Here is a 19,630-nt window from a genome sequence, read left to right as displayed (position 1 = left end):
ATGGATAACAGAATAATGAATAGGGCCTGGTGGTTCACTGCCAGTAGTCTCAGTTTACCAAAGAGGCAAGGTAGTTTGATGCATAAAACTTGTGAAGAATTTGAGGTGGACAGTGAAGTTCTAATACAGTGACTGAAAGGAAGAAGATAAGGTGGTGGGTGATCAAGGACAGGTAAATGGCCCAGAAATAAACACTCACATGTATACATAATCTCTAACAAGGTTGTCAACATCATTCAATGGAGAAAAGACAGTCTTCAACAAATGGTGCTGGGAAAACTGGGCATCCACATGCAAAGGAGTAAAGCTGGACCATTATTTTATACCATGTGCAAAAATTAACTCAAAATGAATTAAAGACCTAAAACTAAGATTCAAAACTATAAAATTCCTGGAAGAATACACAGGGGAAAAGCTGTATGACATATGATTGGGCAATGGATTTCTTGGAATTGACACCAAAAGCATGGGAAACAAAGTAAAAATAGACCAAAAGGACTACATCAAACTTAAAAATGTTTGTGCATCAAAGGACACAATTAACAGGATAAAAAGTCAACCTACAGAATGGGAGAAAATATTTGCAAACCATACAGTTGATAAAAGAATAATATGTAGGATAGATTTTAAAAACCCCCTACAACTCAGTAACACAAAATCAAATAACCCAACTAGAAAATGAGCAAAAGACTTTATACCAGACATTTCTCTAAAAATGATAATATGAATGGCCTAATCATCAGGGAAATGGAAATCAAAGTCACCATGGGATAGTACTTCATAACCATTAGGATGACTACTATCCAAAAAGAAAAAAATGAAAATAACAACTGTTGATAATAATATGGAAAAGATGGAACCCATGTTCATTGTTAATGGAAATGCAAAACAGTGCAACCATTATGGAAACAGTATGGTGATTCCTCATAAAACTAAAATAAAAACTACCATATGATCCAGCAATCCAACTTCTGGGTATATAACCAAAAGAACTGAAAGCAAGGTATTGAAAAAAATATCTGCAGGGGCAACTGGGTAGCTCACGGTTTGTGAGCTCAGGCCCTGCATCTGGTGAGCCCTGCTCCTAGCTCCACACTCTTTCTCTCTCTCTGCACCTCATGGGATTATCTCTCTCTCCTCTGCCCCTCACTCACTCACACTCTCTAAATAAATAAATGAATAAATAAGAAAAAAAAGAAAAACTATCTGCATACTCATATTCATAACAGCACTATGCATAACAGCCAAGGGTTAACATAAGCAACCTTTGTCCTTCAAGGGATGAATGAATAAATAAAATGTAGTATGCACAATACAAACAACAGAATGTTATTTAGCTTTAAAAAGGAAGGAAATTCTATCACAAGGTACATCATTGGTGAACCTTGATATTATACTCAGTAAACCAGTCAAAAAAACAAATACTGTATAAACTCACTTATATGAAGTAACCAAAGTAATAAATTCATAGAAACAAAGTCAAATGGTCTCCAAAGGCTAGGAGAAGGGAAAAATGGTGAGTTGTGCAACGGGTGGAAAGCTTCAGTTTTGCAAGATGGAAATATTCTGCAGCTCTGATGCGTAACAATGTTCACTGACACTAATAAACTGCACACTTAAAAATGGTTAAGATGTAAACTTTATGTGTTTTTTTTTTTTTTTTTTTACAATTTATAAGCCCTAGGGAAAGGGACAGGTAAATGGACTCTGGAATGCTGGAGACTCAGCTGAAGTTGGAAATCTCAGATTATTTACAGTGGCACCAATTTAGAAATGCAAAGATAAAACAAATTACTCAAGAGTTTCAGAAACAGTATTTTAGTTTTTATAACCCAAAAGCTAATAGGAAAAGATTAACCAGACAAAAGAATAACTATTTATCAATTATATCATCTTATATAGTCATATCACAATTGAAAAAAAGAAGGACAAATCCTTTAAAATTGACTCCAGACATCCAGTTTCCAGTCTGGTATATAAGAACTTAGAAGTAGCCACACTGCCCAAAACAAGTAAGAAGCTGAACTAAAAAAACCAAAAAACAAAAAACACAGCTCTTTTTAGATTTATAATAAAAGAAGTTAGGTCATTAACTACCTTCCAAAATCGGAGATAAATACAGAGAATCAAACCTCACCACAGCAGAAATCCCCACAGGAACCAAAATCAACCAATATCAAGGTAGGAAAACCTAAACTGTAATAGACAATTGTTGGAAACTCAGTGTGGGCAAGTTTGAGAGATAAAAACTCCATCACATTACTTAAGTTCTACCAACTACATCGTGTCCAGCTGTAAGGAAAAAAAAAAAAAATGACAAGACATACTAAAAGGCAAAACAAACAAACAAAAAAGTTTAAAGATAGAGCAAGCATCAGAACCAGACTCAGATATGCAACAGATACTGGAATTATATCAGACTGAAAATTAAAGTAACTATGACTAATACACTAAAGATCCCAAAGGATAAAGTAAAACACATGAGCAATGTAAGCAGAGAGATAAAAATTCTAAAGCATTAAAAAGAAATTCTAGAGAAGAAAAATAGAAATGAAGAAAGCCTTTGATGGCTGAAGTAAGAATCTCCAAGCTTGAGGATATCTCAAAAAAAAAAAAAAAAAAAAATCTACAAAGTGAAAAGCAAAGAGGAGAAAAATAAGGAAAAAAAAATAATATCCAAGAATTATGGAACAACAAAAGGAAGAACATCCATGAAAGAGGACTACAATAAAAGAGAAGAGATGAAGGAATAGGAGAAATATCTGAAACAATAATTACTGAGAATTTCCCCCAATTTAATGTTACACAAAATCCCACAAATCCAGGAAGCTCAGATCCAGGATGCTCAAGGAACATCAAGCAGAATAAATGCCAATAATATTAATTCACCTACATATATCATATTCAAACAACTGAAAATAAAAGACAAATGACATATAAGCTAGAGAAAACTGACCTCACCTATAGCAGAAGCAAAGGTAAGAAATTAACTTCTCAAAAATTACACAAGCAAGAAAAGAGTGGAATGAAATATTTAAAATTGAGAGAAAAAAACAACAAACCTAGAGTGCAGTACTCCATGAAATTATCCTTCGGTAAGAAATATTTTTTTTCTCACACAAACAAAACTGAAGGAGTTACCAGTAGAGTAAATCTTAAGTTCTCATCACAAGAAAAAAAATTTCTGTGGTGACAGATGCTAACTACACTTACTGTGGTGACCATTTCACAATATATATGAATACTGATTATGTTGTATGCCTGAAATTAATATATTTTATGTCATTTAAACCTCACTAAATACATAAATCGGTAAAAATACATGGTTAGAAAAAGATAAACCAATCTAACACTAATCAAAAGCAAACAAGCAAGAGTAGCTACATTGATTTAAAAAAAAAAAACACACTTCAGAGCAAACAAAGTGATCTGGGATCAAGAGGAGCATTTTGATAAAGTGGTCAATTCTTCTCCTAGGAGACATAGAAGTTCTTAACGTGGTATGTATGCACTTACACACAGTACATGTAAGGTAAAAAACAAAACACTATGTGTGTGTATATATATATTAAAGATATATATATATATATGGAATATATATATATATATATACACCATATATATATATATACAGAATATATATATATATGGAAACTTCTATTTCCCTCTATCAGCAATAGACCCAGCAGGCAGAAAATCAGTAAGGACATAATTGAACTAAACAGTATCATCTATCAACTGGACATAATTGACATCTATGGACTACTTCATCTAACAACAAAATATACATTCTTCTCAAGCTCACATCAAACATTCACCGAAATACACATTATGGGCCATGAAACACACCTGAACAAATTTAAAAGAACAGAAATCCTATAATGTATGATTTCAAACCAAAATCGAGTAAAAGAAAGATAGCTAAATAATTCCATATTTAGAAATTAAGCAACAAACTACTAAATTATCCATGGCTAGAAGATGTCTCAAGACAAATTTTTAAGTAGTCTGAACTAAAAAAAGAAACATACTTATCAAAATTTGTGGGATACAGCAAAAGCATTGTTTACAGAGAATTTTTTTTTCACACTGTACAGTCCCCTTCAGTGCTCACAGCCCACCAGTGAGGAGGCTGGGCAATGGTTCAGGGCTGCACACTCCTCTGGCACAGGTACACTATGAAAGGCCCACAGAGAAGGGTCTGCCATCATTCCATCACCATGCACTAGAGAGAAATTTACAGCAACAAATACCCATATTAGAAAAAAATGTAAAATCAATTATCTAAGCCTCCACCTTAGGAAACTATAAAAAGAACAAATTAAATCCAAAATAGGCAGAAAGAAAATAAAAATTAAAGAATAACATGAAACACAGTAAGAAACAGATAAAACCAACAAAACCAAGGGCGGATTCTTTGAAAATACCAATAAAATCAATAAACATACAGTCAGGGTAATTTAAGAAAAAAGACAAAGGATGGAAATCACTAATATCAGAAATAAAAAAAGGCATCACTACAGACCCCATGATTAAAAAGAGAATAAAAGGCACCTATGTGGCTCAGTTGGTTAAGGGTCAAACTTCAGCTCAGGTCATGATCTTGTGGTTCATGAGTTCAAGCCTTGCATCAGGCTCTCCACTGACCAGGCAGAGCCTGCTTGGGATTCTCCCTCTGCGCCTCTCCCACTTGCACTCGCACTCACACGTGCTCTCTCTCTCACTCAAAATACTTTAAAAGCAAAAAATATTTTTTAAAGATAACACTATTAATAATTCAATGCCCATAAATTTGGTAACCTACATGACATGCAGCAATTCCTTAAGACATAATCTGTCAAAACTCACACAAGAAATAGATCTATATCTATTAAATAAATAGAATAAATAATAACCTTCCAAAACAGAAAGCACAAAATTCACTAGTGAATTCTATCACACATTTAGTAAGAAAGAATTTCTGGGGAAAAAAAAAAAAGAAGAAAGAAAGAAAGAAATTCTGGGGCACCTGAGTGGCTCAGTCAGTTAAGCATCCAACTTCGGCTCAGGTATGATCTTGCAGTTCGTGAATTCAAGCCCCGTGCTGACAGCTCAGAGCCTGGAGCCTGCTTCCGATTTTTGTTTGTGTGTGTGTGTGTGTGTGTGTGTGTGTGTGTGTGTGTGTGTGTGTGTGTGTGTGTGTGTGTGTGTGTCTGCCCCTCCCCCGCTCATTCTCTCTCTCTCTCTCTCTCTCTCTCTCTCTCTCAAAAATAAATCAAACTTTAAAAAATAAAAAAATTAAAAAAAAATAAGACAGAAATTCTATCAATTCTCTACAATCTTTCAGAGGATAAAACAAATAACTTTTAACTCATCCTTTGAGACCAGTATTACCTTAATAATAGCAAAACCAGACAAAAACATTACAACAAAACTACAGACCAGCATCATTCACAAACATAGCTGCAAAAATCCTCAAAAAAAATTTTTAAAAACCAGCAAATTAAATCCAACAATGTATAAAAAGATTAATACACCATGACCAAGTGGAATTTATCTCAGGTATGTAAGGCTGGTTCAGCTTTCAAAAATCAATTGATGTATAATGTAATCCATCACATTAACAAACAAAAAGAAAGGAAAAAAAATATCTTAATCATGTCAATACATGTAGCAAACCATTTGACAAAATTCAACACCCGTTCATAAAAAAACAAACAAAAACATTCTCAAAACCAGAAACAAGGCAAACTTCCTCAACTTAATAAAGAGTATCTACAAAAACTAACATCAAACTTTATTTATTTTTTTTACTTTAAAATTTTTGTCAGGCACCTGGGTGACTCAATCAGTTAAGTGACCGAGTTCAGCTCAGGTCATGATCCTATGGTTCATGAGTTCAAGCCTCACATCAAGCTGTCAACAGAGCCGGCTTCGGATCCTCTGTCCCCTTCTCTCTCTGCCCCTCCCCTGCCTGTGCACTTGCACGCTCTCTCTCTCTCTCTCTCTCTCTCAAAAATAAACAAAACAAATTTAATTTTCATTAGTTAACATACAGTGCCATATTGGTTTCAATCTCTGATTGATTTACTTCGCTTAGCATATATTTTGGTTCCATCCACATCATTTTAAAGGCAAGACTTCATTCTTTGTGATGGCTGAGTAATACTCCATTGTTTGTGTGTGTCTGTATATATGTATATATATATCTATATCTATATATAAATATATATACATACAGATATACAGACACACATACACCAATTTTTTAAATTTTTTTTAATCTTTATTTTTGAGAAAGAGCATTAACAGTGCAAGCGGAAGAGGAACAGAGACAGAGGGAGACACAGAATCTGAAGCAGGCTCTAGGCTCTGAGCTGTCAGCACAGAGTCCAACACAGGCCTCAAACTCACAAACTGCGAGATCATGACCTGCCCTATAGGAGTCAGATGCTTAACCAACTGAGCCACCCAAGCGCCATATACTAATCTTCTTTATCCTTTCATCAGTCAATGAACATTTGGGCTGTCTCCAAATTTGGCTATCGTTGACAATGCTGCTATAAACACTGGGGTGCATGGATCCCTTTAAAATTCGTATTTTTGTATCCTTTTGGTAAATACCTAATAGAGCAATTGCTGGATCATGGGACAGTTCTATTTTTTGTTTTTTGAAGAACCTCCATACTGTTCTCCTGAGAGGCTGCACCAGTTTGCAAAACAACTAACATCATACTTAATGGTAAGGAAGTCAAAGTTTTCTAAGATCAGGAACAAGGAAAGGATGCCCCTGCTCACCACTCCTTTATATCATCATACTGGTAGTCCTAGCTGATACAGTAAGAAAAGAAAATAAAAGATACACAAGTTGGTAAGGAAGAAATAAAACTACTGTATCTTTGTAGACAACATGACTGTCCACATAGAAAATCCAGAAGAACTGATTTAAAAAATCCTGGAAATAATAAGCAAGTTCGAAGGATACAACAGTAATATAAAAAAGGCAATCGCTTCCCTATATACCAGCAATGAACAAGCAGAATTTGAAGATTTATATTAGCACCCCCAAAAATGAAATACAGTTCATCCTTGAACAATGCAGGAGTTGGGGTGCCAACCTTCTGTTCAGTTGAAAATCCACATAACTTTTGACTCCCCCAAAATTTTACTAATAACCCACTATTGACTAAAACCCTTACCAATAACATAAACAGGAGATTAATACATATTTTGAATATGACATCATATGTCGTATTCTTATAATAAAACCAAAGAACAAACATTAAGAAAATCATAAAGAAAAAAAAGAAAACCATAAAAGAAAATACATTTATAATACTATACCTCATTTATTAAAAAAAATTCACATATAAATGGACACGTGCAGTTCAAACCATGTTGTTCATTGATCAACTGTAGTTATATATCTAACAGAACAGGTGTAAGATCTACTAAGAGTAACTACAAAACCCTGATGAATGAAATCAAAGAACTAAATAAATGGAGATGTCCCATGTTCACGGGAAGATTTGATCTTGACAAGATGTCAGTTTTTCCCAACTTCATTATAGATTCAAAGCAATCCCAATCAAAATCCCAGTGAGTTATTTTGTGGATATCAACAAAGTGATCCTAAAGTTTATATACAGAGGCAGAAAACCCAGAGTAGCCAACACAACACTGAAGAAGAAAAAAGCTGGAAGAACAGACACTACCTGACTTCAATACTTACATAAAGCTAGAGTAATCAAGACAATGTGGTATTAGGTGATCCCTTCTCAAGTACTGACAAGATGGCAGAAGTGGAGCAAAAGAAGACCACCTTCCACAAATTCACCTACCGTGGCATGGACCTCAACTAGCTGCTGGATATGTCCAAAAGCAGTTGATGCAGCTGTACAGCACCTAGCAGCAGTGGAGGCTGAATTGGGGTTTGCAGGGGAACAGCACTCACCGGTGACACAGAGTCAACTGAGGTCTGACAAAGGAGCAAATGAAATATAATGGAGAAAATAAAGGGTTTGTGAACAACTGACATCCACATGCAAAAAACAAAAACCAAAAAAATCTAGACACAGACCTTATACCCTTCACAAAATTTAACTCAAAATGGATCACAAACCTAAAGAAACATAAAACTATAAAACTTCTAGAAGATAACACGAGAAAATCTAAATTGACCTCAGGTTTGGTGATGACTTTTTAAGACACAACACCAAAGGCACATTCCATGAAAGAATGGATATGCTGTACTTCATCAAAATTAAAAATTTTGTTCTGGAAAAAAAAGTTTTGTTCTGCAAAATACACCATCAAGAGAATAAAGACAGGTCACAACTGGGAGGAAGTACTTGTAAAAGAAACATTTGAGAAAAGACTATTATCCAATATACAATACTAACAACTGACAATAAGAAAACAAGCCAATTTTGGGAATGCAAGCTGGTGCAGCCACTCTGGAAAATAGTATGGAAGTTCCTCAAAAAACTAAAAATAGAACTACCCTTCCACCCAGCAACTGTACTACGTATCAGAATAGCCAATATCCAGAACACTTACAAACCAAATGCTGGCAAGACTGAGATGCTACAGGAACTCTCATTTATTTCTGGTAGAAATACAAAATGGTACAGACACTGTGGAAGACATTTTGGCAGTTTTTTATAAAACTAAACATATACGTATATATGATCCAGCAATGATGCTCCTTTGTATTTACTCAGAAGAGTTGAGAACTTAAGTGCACCCAAAAACCTGTACAGATGTTTATAGCCAAATCTTCAAAGCAACCAAAATGTTCTTCAGTAGATGAATAGGTAAATAAACTGTGATACATGTAGACAACAGAATATTATTCAGCACTTTAAAACAAATCAACTTTTAGGGTACCTGGGTGGCTCAGTCGGTTGAGCGTCTGACTCTTGATTTTGGCTTAGGTCATGATCCCAGGGTCGTGGGAACAAACCCACACTGGGCTCCAGATTGAGTGCGGAGCCTGCTTGAGATTCTCTCTCTTACTCTATCCCCCTCCCAGTCTCTTCCTGGCTCACAAACGTGCTGTCTCCAGTACAATTTTTAAGAATCTTTAAAATAAACGAGTTATCAAGTCATGAAGAGATATAGAGACTTAGGTGTGCACTGCTGAATGGAAAGAGCCAATTTGAAAAGGCTACATACTGTAGGATTCCAACCATATGACATTCTGGAAAAAGCAAAATTATAGAGACACTAAAAAGACAGTGGTTGCCAGGGAGGAGGGGGAAAGATGGATGAACAGGTAGAGCACAAAGGATCTTTAGGGAAATAAAACTACTCTGTGTGACACAATAATGGTGGATACGTATCATTATACATTTGTCAAAACCCACGGATTGTACACCTTGAGTGAACCCTAAGGTAATCTATGGACTTTGGGTGATAATGAGGTGTCACAGTAGGTTCGATTGTAACAAGTACACCCCTCTGCAGGGAATGTTGATAATGAGAGAGGCCAAGCATGTGTGGAGAAAGGGAGTATGTGGAAAATATCTGTACCTTCTGCACAATATTGCTGTGAACATAACTGCCCTAAAACTGTACAAAAAATTAAAAATTTTTAACTTTAATTCTCAACAAAATACTCTCATCAAAATGAATTCAAAACACATTAAAAGTATTATACACCCAATATATGGCCAACTGAGGTTTATCCCAGGAATGCAAGGAAGGTTCAATATTAGAAAATCAATCAAGAATACATCATTTTGGGGCACCTGGGTGGTTCAGTTGGTTGAGTGACTCTGGACTTTGGCTCAGGTCGTGATCCCAGGGTCATGGGACTGAGCCCCACGTCAGGTTCTATGTGGAGCCTGAAGATTCTCCCCCCCCCCTTTGGATTCTGTGTCTGCCCCTCCCCCCCCCGTGCTCTGTCTATATCTCTCAAAAACAAACATTAAAAAAAATTTTTTTAATAAAGTGAAATGGCAACATACAGAATGGGAGAAAGTATTTGGAAATTTTATCCAATATATAATTTCTGCAACTCAACAAGACAACATTCAATTAAAAGCCCAAGACAAAGAACCTGACAACACATTTCTCTATAAAGAAAATATACAAATGGTGAGTAAGCCAGAAAAAGATGCTCAACATTATTAGTAATCAGGAAAATTCAAATCAAAACCACAATGAAAAACCACATCTATCAGTATGGCTAAAATTTAAAAAGAAAGATAAAAAAAAGAAAATTACAAGTCTTGTCAAGGATGTGGAGAAACTGGAACCCTCTTACAGGCTGGTGGGGATGTAAAACGGTACAGCCACTATGGGAAAAAGTTTGGGATTCATCAAAAGTTAAACAGATTATGACCAGCAATTCTATTCCAGTAAATATACCCAAAAGAACTGAAAACAAGGTCACAAATAGATATTCATACACCCATGTACACAGCAGCATTACTGCAAAATTCAAAAGGTAGAAACAACCCAAGTGTAAAACAATCTAGATATGAAAAGACAAATACTGTAAGCTCCCACTTACATGAAATATCAAATACAGGCAAATTCATAAAGAAAGATTTGCGGAGGGGCGCATGGGTGGCTTAGTCGGCTGGGCATCTGACTTCAACTCAGGTCATGATCTCACGGTTTGTGGGTTCAAGCCCCGCATTGGGCTCTGTGCTGACAGCTCAGAGCCTGGAGCCTGCTTCAGATTCTGTGTCTCCTCTCTCTGCCCCTCCCCAACTTGTGCTCTGTCTCTCAAAAATAAATAAATGTAAAAAAAAATTTTTTTTTAAAGAAAGATTAGTGGTAATCAGAGGATAAGAGGAGAAACCTGACCAGTTACTGCTTAATTGTCACTAAGTTTCTACACAAATTTTTTTTTACCAAGTTTCTACCTGAAGTGATAAAAAGTTTCTAGAAATAGTGATAGTAGTTGAACATTATGAATAGAACTAATACAACTGAACTGTACATTTAAAAGTGATTAAAATGAAGGAGCATCTGGGTGGCTCAGTTGGTTAAGTGTCCAACTTCAGCTCAGGTCATGATCTCACACTTCATGAGTTGGAGCCCCATGCTGTGCTCTGTGCTGACATCTCAGAGCCTGGATCCTGCTTCGGATTCCGTGTCTCCTTCTCTCTGTCACTTCCCCACTTGCACTGTCTCTCTCTGTCTCTCAAAAAATGAATAAATGTTAAAAAAAAATAAAAATTTTTAAAAAGTGTTTAAAATGAAGGCTGGGAAGATGGTGTGGTGGTGAAAGAGGACCCTAACTAAGCCTGCCTCATCCCACAGATAAAACTAGAGAACACGCACATCAGTGTAAATAACCCACAAAATGGTCCAAAGACTAGCAGAACAAATTCCACAACTAAAGGTTGAGAAGAGGCCACATGGAATAAGGTAGAAAGGTGAGGAGACCTGGTTTAGGAGCAAAACGGACCATGGCCATCCACGGCTTGCAGGGAGTCAGTAGTGTAATGAAGGGAAATAGTTTATCACACCAGGAGCCCTCATGGGGCAGATGAATTGCCATAATAGCTGGCTCTGAAAGAGGGGCCAAGGAATTTAAAAATCAAGATCTAGCTCTGAGAACCTGGTGAGCATTAGGAAGGGGAGTCCCCACCCTTAAAGTACCACAGCGTACAGAGATACAGCATAGAAGCAGCAGTTTGAAAATCATCTGGGGCATATAGGTGAATGAGTTATTTATTCATCTCAGGGCATCCAAATTGGTAATGAAAAAATAAAACTTCCACTACTTGCAGATGACATGATACTAAACATAGACTCCACCAAAAAACTACTAGAACTGATAAATAAATTCAGTAAAGCCAATATGCAGAAATCTGTATGAAGCAGCAAACAGAAATTAAGAAAACAATCCCATTTACAACCGCACCAAAAACAACAAAATATCTACGAATAAATTTATCCAAAGAGGTGAATACTATAAAACAATGATGAAAGAAACTGAAAATAACACACTCAAAAAATGGAAAGACATTCCACACTCATGGATTGGAAGAACAAATATTAAAATGTCTACTGACCCACAGCAATCTACATATTCAATGCAATCTCTTTCAAAATAGCAACAGCTGGGGCGCCTGGGTGGCGCAGTCGGTTGGGCGTCCGACTTCAGCCAGGTCACGATCTTGCGGTCCGTGAGTTCGAGCCCCGCGTCAGGCTCTGGGCTGATGGCTCGGAGCCTGGAGCCTGTTTCCGATTCTGTGTCTCCCTCTCTCTCTGCCCCTCCCCCGTTCATGCTCTGTCTCTCTCTGTCCCAAAAATAAATAAAAAAAAAAACGTTGAAAAAAAAAAATTAAAAAAACAAAAAAAACAAAATAGCAACAGCTACTTCCACAACAGCTCTAGCTCTATTTCCACAGAGCTAGAACAATCCTAAAATTTGTATGCAACCACATAAGATCCCAAGCAGCCAAAACAATTCTTGGAAAAGACAAAAAAATTGGATGTATCACAATTCTGGAGTTAAGTTATACTACAAATCTGCAGTAATCAAAACAGTATGGTACTGGCACAAAAACAACACACAGAAGAATAGAATAAAAAACCCAAAAACAAACCCATAATTATTTGGTCAATCTCCAACAAAGGAGGAAAGAATAACGTAATGAGAAAGTCTCTTCTACAAATTGTGTTGGGAAAACTAAACAGCTACATGCAAAAGAAACTGGACCACTTTTTTATACCAAACACACACACACACACAACCTCAAAATGGATCAAGGACCTAAATGTGAGTCCTGAAACCATAAAAATCCTAGAAGAGAGCGCAGGAAGTAACTTCTCTGACATTGGCAATAGAAACCTTTTCCTGAACAGGTCTCCTGAGACAATGGAAATACAAGAAAAAATACACTACTGGGACGACATCAAAATAAAAAGCTCCACAGTGAAGGAAACAATCAACAGAATAAAAGGCAACTACTGAACAGGAGAAGATATTTGCAAATGACATATCCAAAATATAAGAATTTATACAACTCAACACCCAAAAACTAATAATCCAATTTAAAAATGGACAGAAGACAATGTAGTAACATTTCTCCAAAGACGCCATACAAGATGGTCAACAGACACATGAAAAGATGTCCAATCACTCATCATCCAGGAAATGCAACTCAAAACTACAATGATATCATCTCACCCCTGTCAGAATGGCATAGGCGCACGCGTGCACGCGCGCGCACACACACACACACACACACACACACACACACACACAAGTTGACAAGGATGTGGAGAGAAAGGAGCCCTCTTGCACAGCTGGTGGGAATGCAATTGTGAAGCCAATCTGGAAAACAGCATGGAGGTTCCTCAAGAAGTTAAAATAGAGCTACCATATGATCCAGTAATAGCAACTATTGGCTATTTACCCAAAAAATACAAAAACACTAATTCAAAGGGATACATGCACCCCTATGTTTATCGCAGCATTATTTACAAGAGCTAAGTTATGGAAGCAGCCCAAATGTCTATCAATAGTTAAATGGATAAAGATGTGGGGGTGTGTGTGGAGTAACAATGGATTATTACTCAACCATAAAATAAAATGAAATCTTGCCATTCTCAAAGACATGGATGGAGCTAGAGTATATTATGCTAAGTGAAATAAGTCAGTCAGAGTAAGACAAATTACCCTATGATTTCACTCACATGTGGATTTAAAAAACAAAACAAGCAAAGGAAAAAAAGAGAGACAAATCAAGAAACAGACTTTTAACTATAGAGAACAAACTGATGGTTACCAGAGAAGTGAGAGGCAATGAAATAACTAATATGGATTAAAAACTTAAACTTATCATGATAAGCACAGAATAATGTATAAAATTGTTGAATCAATGGGGCGCCTGGGTGGCTCAGTCAGTTAAGCGTCCGACTTCAGCTCAGGTCACGATCTTGCGGTCCGTGAGTTCGAGCCCCGCATCGGGCTCTGGGCTGATGGCTCAGAGCCTGGAGCCTGCTTCTGATTCTGTGTCACCCTCTCTCTCTGCCCCTCCCCCGTTCATGCTCTGTCTCTCTCTGTCTCAAAAATAAATAAACGTTAAAAAAAATTTTTTTTAAATAAATAAATAAATAAATAAATAAAATTGTTGAATCACTATATTGTATACCTGAAACTAATATAACACTCTACGGTAACAATAAATTAAAATAAAACTTTTTTAAAAAGGCATTAAAATGGCAAATGTATTGTTATATATATTTTACTACAATGTAAAATATCAATAACATAACATACCAAAATTCATCACAGTATATACTTTAATAAACGAGTGGACTATATGGTATGGGAATTATATCTCAATAAAGCTGTATAAAATATTTTATTTTATATCAAAACAGTGACATATACTCAGAAAACTATTCCATGACCTTAGTATGACAGGATTGTGTGTACATCCTTAACAGGATATATTTTAAAAGAACTACAATCTTAAACTTCATTCAGTATTAACAAATACCTGAGAAAAACAAGTCAAGGACTGTAGTTCATCATAAATATTTTTGAAAGCAAAGAATGAATATAGCAGAACTGGGTACACAAGGCCTCTATCCCCCTCCCCAAATTCATAAATTTAAGATAAGAAGTAGTTTATGACAACTTTCTTCCCCTTTTAAAAAATGAAGATTCCCACAAGTTAAATGTCAACATATAATAGAAAAACCAACTCCACTATTTTGCTTCCAAATATCTCATTAAAGAAGACAACCTTAAGATAACTGAACAGCAATTATTAAAGAATAATCTATAGAACAAACGGCGCCTGGGTGGCTCAGTCGGTTAAGCGTCCGACTTCAGCTCAGGTCATGATCTCATGGTTCATGGGTTCAAGCCCCACATCAGGCTCTGTGCTGACAGCTCAGAGCCTGGAGCCTGCTTCGGATGCTGTGTCTCCCTCTCTCTCTGTCCCTCCCCCACTCACTCTCTCTCTCTCTCTCAAAAATAAACGTTAAAAAAATTTTTTTAAGAATAAGCTATAGAACCATAAAATTGGGGGAAACATGATAATCTTCTGTCCCCATTCTGTTCATTTTATAAAGGAACTAAAGCCTTAAGGAAGTTAAGTGCCTTGTTTAAGGATACATAGGAAGAAAAGAGCCAACATTATCCATAATTCAGTCAGTCCATGATTCAGGACATCCATTAATCAGTCGCTACTTCTCTTCATGACATTTTATGCCACTGTGAGCAAATATTTGAATTCATCTAACCTCCTATCAGAACAGATGTAGGGCTGAAAATAAAAACACTGAGACCTGGAGAGATGCCACATTACCCTCATCTTGCACAGCCAACTGACTCCCCACTCCTAGGTCCCCAACACCTCCCGGAAAGAGCTTAAGCAAATGGATTTGTTCTCAGTACAAACTAATGGGCTCCAAACTTATGGAGTCCTCTGAAAAGTATGAGGGCAGGGGTTATAGAGGCAGATATGCAAAGTCAAGATACTGAAATGATGTGTTCCCCAAACCCCTTCCTGTGGAAGATAAGGTTAAACACAGAACAAACGTAAGACTCAAGTAAAAGAAAAAAATATGGAGGATCAAACCAGAACCAACTTTCAGTTAACAAAAACATAGATAAGGGGGTAGAAATCGGGGCAGAAATCCTCAAATAACACAATGTCTCAGAACTGAAGGAAATACGTTTTCCAATTGAAAGGAAACTTCCAGGGGCGCCTGGGTGGCTCAGTCAGTTAAGTGTCCAGCTTAGGTCATGATCTTACTGTTTGTGGGTTCGAGCCCCACGACGGCTTCTGTGCTGACAGAACTGAGCCTGGGGCCTACTTTGGATTCTGTGTCTCCCTCTCTCTACCCCTCCCTCACTCACGGTCTGTCTGTCTGTCTGTCTCTCTCTCTCTCTCTCTCTCAAAAATAAACATTTTTTAAAAAATGTTTTAAAAGAAAGGAAACTTCCAGAAAACCTACAAGATATCAATAACAAGAATCACATCACATTTCTAACAATACAAATGATCAGAAAATGAAGCAATACTTTTAGAATCTGACAAACAAAACTATAAATTAGATAAAAGACTTCTTGGGGCGCCTGGGTGGCGCAGTCGGTTAAGCGTCCGACTTCAGCCAGGTCACGATCTCGCAGTCCGGGAGTTCGAGCCCCGCGTCAGGCTCTGGGCTGATGGCTCAGAGCCTGGAGCCTGTTTCCGATTCTGTGTCTCCCTCTCTCTCTGCCCCTCCCCCGTTCATGCTCTGTCTCTCTCTGTCCCAAAAATAAATAAACGTTGAAAAAAAAAAAAGACTTCTTCAGGCATACAATGTTAAAAAAAAAAAAAAAAAAAATCCCAACCATTCCTTCTCAAAGCAAACATGATTGTGCTACACCAAAATAGAGGAAGTCAAGAGGACATGAGTTACAAGAAACCAAGAGTTTAATACAGAAAAAAAGTGAAGGGAATTCTAAGGATGATGATAAAGCAAAGTCCCAGGACTAGAACTGTGTAGCAAAGAGAAGCAGAAGTCAGTCCAGACTCCAGGAGTAAGACAAGAGTGCTCCAGAAGCAAGACTCTTAAAAAATTTTAAGCTGAGGAGCACCTGGGTGGCTCAGTCAGTTAAGTGTCCAACTTTGGATCAGGCCATGATCTCACAGTTTATGAGTTGGGAGCCCTGCATTGGGCTCTCTGCTGTCAGCACAGATCCCACTCCAGATCCTCTGTCCCTCTCTTTCTGCCCCTCCCCTGCTCTCTTTCTCTCTCAAAAATAAACACTTAAAAAAAAATTAAGCTGAAATTGACAGATTATGTGACCTCTTTGATCACACTTGAGAGTTAAACTGAGTTTGGGTAAAGAATTAGTAATACATCATTGATAACTAAACAAACCAAAACATAAAGCAAATATTAACTCCAGGAAAAATAAAACTACATATTAAAGGTGATTCAAATGTAAAAATGTACTATGATATGTACCTTCCCATAACTACATAAACACAAACTATTCATTTAACTAAAAATTACAACAACAGAACTAGAAGAATAAGGAGACGAAATAAGATCTGTGGACAGAAATCTGGAGGAACAGTGTAGAAAGTGTCTAAAATGTTGAAAAGGAGATGGAGAAATAAAAGCATGTATATATGTTGTTCACAAGTCTGAAGTATAGATGGTAAGTGGCAGAACAAACAACTAAGAGCTGTCAGTTGCCTCTGAGCAGTAGGAATTAGGGGTGTGGAATGGGAAGCCAACCGAACAGAAATCTAGGAAAACTAAATAGAAGCGAACTAGAGAAAGAAAAATTAAAGAAACACAAGTGATATTTTCAATAAGGACAAAAGCAGGTTTGAAGGAATAGAAAATGACAAAAGAGGAGACAAACAAATGAAAGCATAATGAAAGCCTGGGAACATAGGACTATGGACCCATCACTGCATTCCAGAAGTTGGACATCACAGAAAGCATAGTCAGTTCACATTTGGTCAGTCTCTACCAAATTATGAGCCAAGTAAATACTAATCTTTCTACTCTTCACAACCAGTCTCTGCCTCCTCCATCTCCCTTCCAAAGCACCCTGTTTTGTCCTTTCACTTAGACTTAAGTTTATAGAATACCACCACCTGTTATAAAAGTTACTCACCTGCTAATCAAAATCCCACTGAAATCCCCAGGTTCTAAAGTAAATGATTTCTCATGTTTGAAGAAAAACATCTGATTAAAATACTACTCTTTAAATGTAAAACAGAGGTAGCCATAATAACCAGTCCTTCAAATTTTGCCCTGACCCCTATTTGATGGAAAAGTTAGGTAGTTCAAAGAACATTCTAAATTCTGTCTAGACCAGTGCCTCTCAATCTTTTGGGAGTTAGAATCCTCACTAAAAATCTCATGAAAGCTCTAAACTTGCTTTTTAACAAGTGTATCAGTTTCAGTGGTACAGAAACCCGTAAAAAGTTCTGTTTTAGACTCTGACACCACGTTTGTGTTTAGGACTATGCCAGCAGCTTGAAATTACAGTCTCTATGTAGGTACTGATTTCTCTCTTCTGATGGAACAGGCTACTCCATTACTCCTATAAAAACTAAAACAGACCTACTACCAAAATCCTACAGAGACACCTATTTGACCTTTAACAAGTACCTTAATCTCTCCAGGTTTCAATATCCACTGGATTGTTGGGAACACAGCATACAACATATGCCTAGTAAATGATCGAAGAAACAATTATAGCTATTATAATCATGTCGGTCCCTGGACTTTTTTTAAATTTCCTAACACCTCTTTATTTTCATAGGCCCTCGCCGAGAAGAGATCTTGAATGACTGTCCTTACTATGTGCCAAGCATGGCTCTAAAGGTTTAACATGGGTCATCCTATATACCTATATTCTCCTATCAACACCATTAATTACTCCATCTTATTGATGAAGCGTAACTTGCCTGAAATCATAGTTTATAAATGGCAATGCTGTGATTCAACTCCCAAGCCAACTGACTCAAGATCTTGTGCACACCACCCACCCTTATCCTTTTTCCCCACCCGCCACATTCAATCACTAAAATTCCGATGGATCCAAAATATATCTGGCACACTATCTTAAAAGAGGAAATATACGCTGACCATGTTGTCAAAAAGCTTAAAAATTTTAAGCCATAGTAACAATGGCCCGTAAGAAACTCAGAATTCCCAAGACTGCGTTTGTCAAAAAGGCAAATAGGCCTCTTAACAGCGGTGGGAATGGGAGCGAAGTGTGAAGAGTAGGAGCAGAACCGTTTCATAAACGCACAATGACAGATGCCTCAAAATGGGACTTCCAGTGTCATGTGCGTGGTCAGGGAATTCCAACTGTAGTTGCCCCAGCTCCGGTCCGCTTGATGCCTACGACGGTCGCCCGTCAAAGCAGGAAAAAGCCCACCCGGGAGCTGCGTCAGTCCCCCGCTGGGTTCCATCGACCTCCAAAGCCTGAAAGATGCCGCTTCCACCACAGCGGGTAAGTGTCCGGGACACAAGAAGAAATCCGCCGCATATGGCAGGCGCCTGAACGCGAGGGACGAGACCGCGCGGGCGCAGCCAAAGAACCCCCGGACGGGATGGGCCCTCGAGCGAAGACCGTCAGGAGCAGGCCAGGAGGAAGAGGAAGAGCAGGCGCCAACGGCAGCCCGCCGTGGACTCCCTCCTCCCCCTCCAGCTCGCGAGCGCCACGCCGCCCACCGGACCGCGCGAGCCGACCGGCGCCTCAACGCGCCAGGGAGCGGCGGCCGCCGGGAGCCATGACGCCGGCCCTGCGCCGTGCCACGGCAGGGCCAGGGCGGAGGCCGCCCGGCTCTCCAGGCCCCGCTCACCTCTCGGGGCGACGGGACAGAGCTCTGCACCGAGGCGATGTACCGCTCCACGTCGGCCTTGCTGCGCCTCATCGCGCCAGCGACCTAACTCCCAAGGCGCGGGAGGCCAGAGCCGAGGCCCACAGCGGTCTCCGTCTCCAGGAGCGAGCGAAGCGCCCGAAAGCCAGTGACGCAGCGCCGTCGCCGACCGAGGAGAGGTACAGCCCGCGTGCGTGTTGCGACAGCACTGTGCGCCACGCCGACGTCGGCGTCGCTCCCGCCGCGAAGCCGACTGGCCGGCTCCGCCCTAGGCTCCGCGCGGTCCTTCCGAGACCTGGTGGGATTTGGGCTGTCAGAGCGTGGGT

The 19,630-nt window shown here is 38.4% G+C and overlaps 1 protein-coding gene and 1 non-coding gene across 3 annotated transcripts in view; both read right to left on the bottom strand.

The window, feature by feature from the left end:
- The window catches only part of LOC112868976 (E3 SUMO-protein ligase RanBP2), an 82,704-nt gene extending 63,224 nt beyond the window's left edge, over nucleotides 1-19,480 (bottom strand). Inside the window, exon 1 of one of the 2 annotated variants that reach the window (XM_086701483.1) lies at nucleotides 19,287-19,480. In XM_086701483.1, the coding sequence (XP_086557609.1) occupies nucleotides 19,287-19,358 (72 nt within the window). In that variant the 5' untranslated portion in view covers nucleotides 19,359-19,480. The remainder of the gene's footprint in view (nucleotides 1-19,286) is intronic. The other variant, XM_086701484.1, reaches the window with a different exon arrangement.
- Nucleotides 4,088-4,224, bottom strand: LOC112869747 (small nucleolar RNA SNORA42/SNORA80 family). Its single transcript, XR_003224405.1, has one exon. It is a non-coding gene; the product is annotated as a small nucleolar RNA SNORA42/SNORA80 family (small nucleolar RNA).
- Nucleotides 19,481-19,630: the final 150 nt, after the last annotated feature.

The sequence above is a fragment of the Puma concolor genome, chromosome A3 (genome assembly GCF_028749965.1).
Source record: "Puma concolor isolate L17-30 chromosome A3, mPumCon1.1.hap2, whole genome shotgun sequence".
NCBI classification, from domain to species: Eukaryota; Metazoa; Chordata; class Mammalia; order Carnivora; family Felidae; genus Puma; species Puma concolor.
The sequence above is the reverse complement of the archived record's forward strand: the minus strand, read 5'-3'. Positions and strand labels throughout refer to the sequence as shown.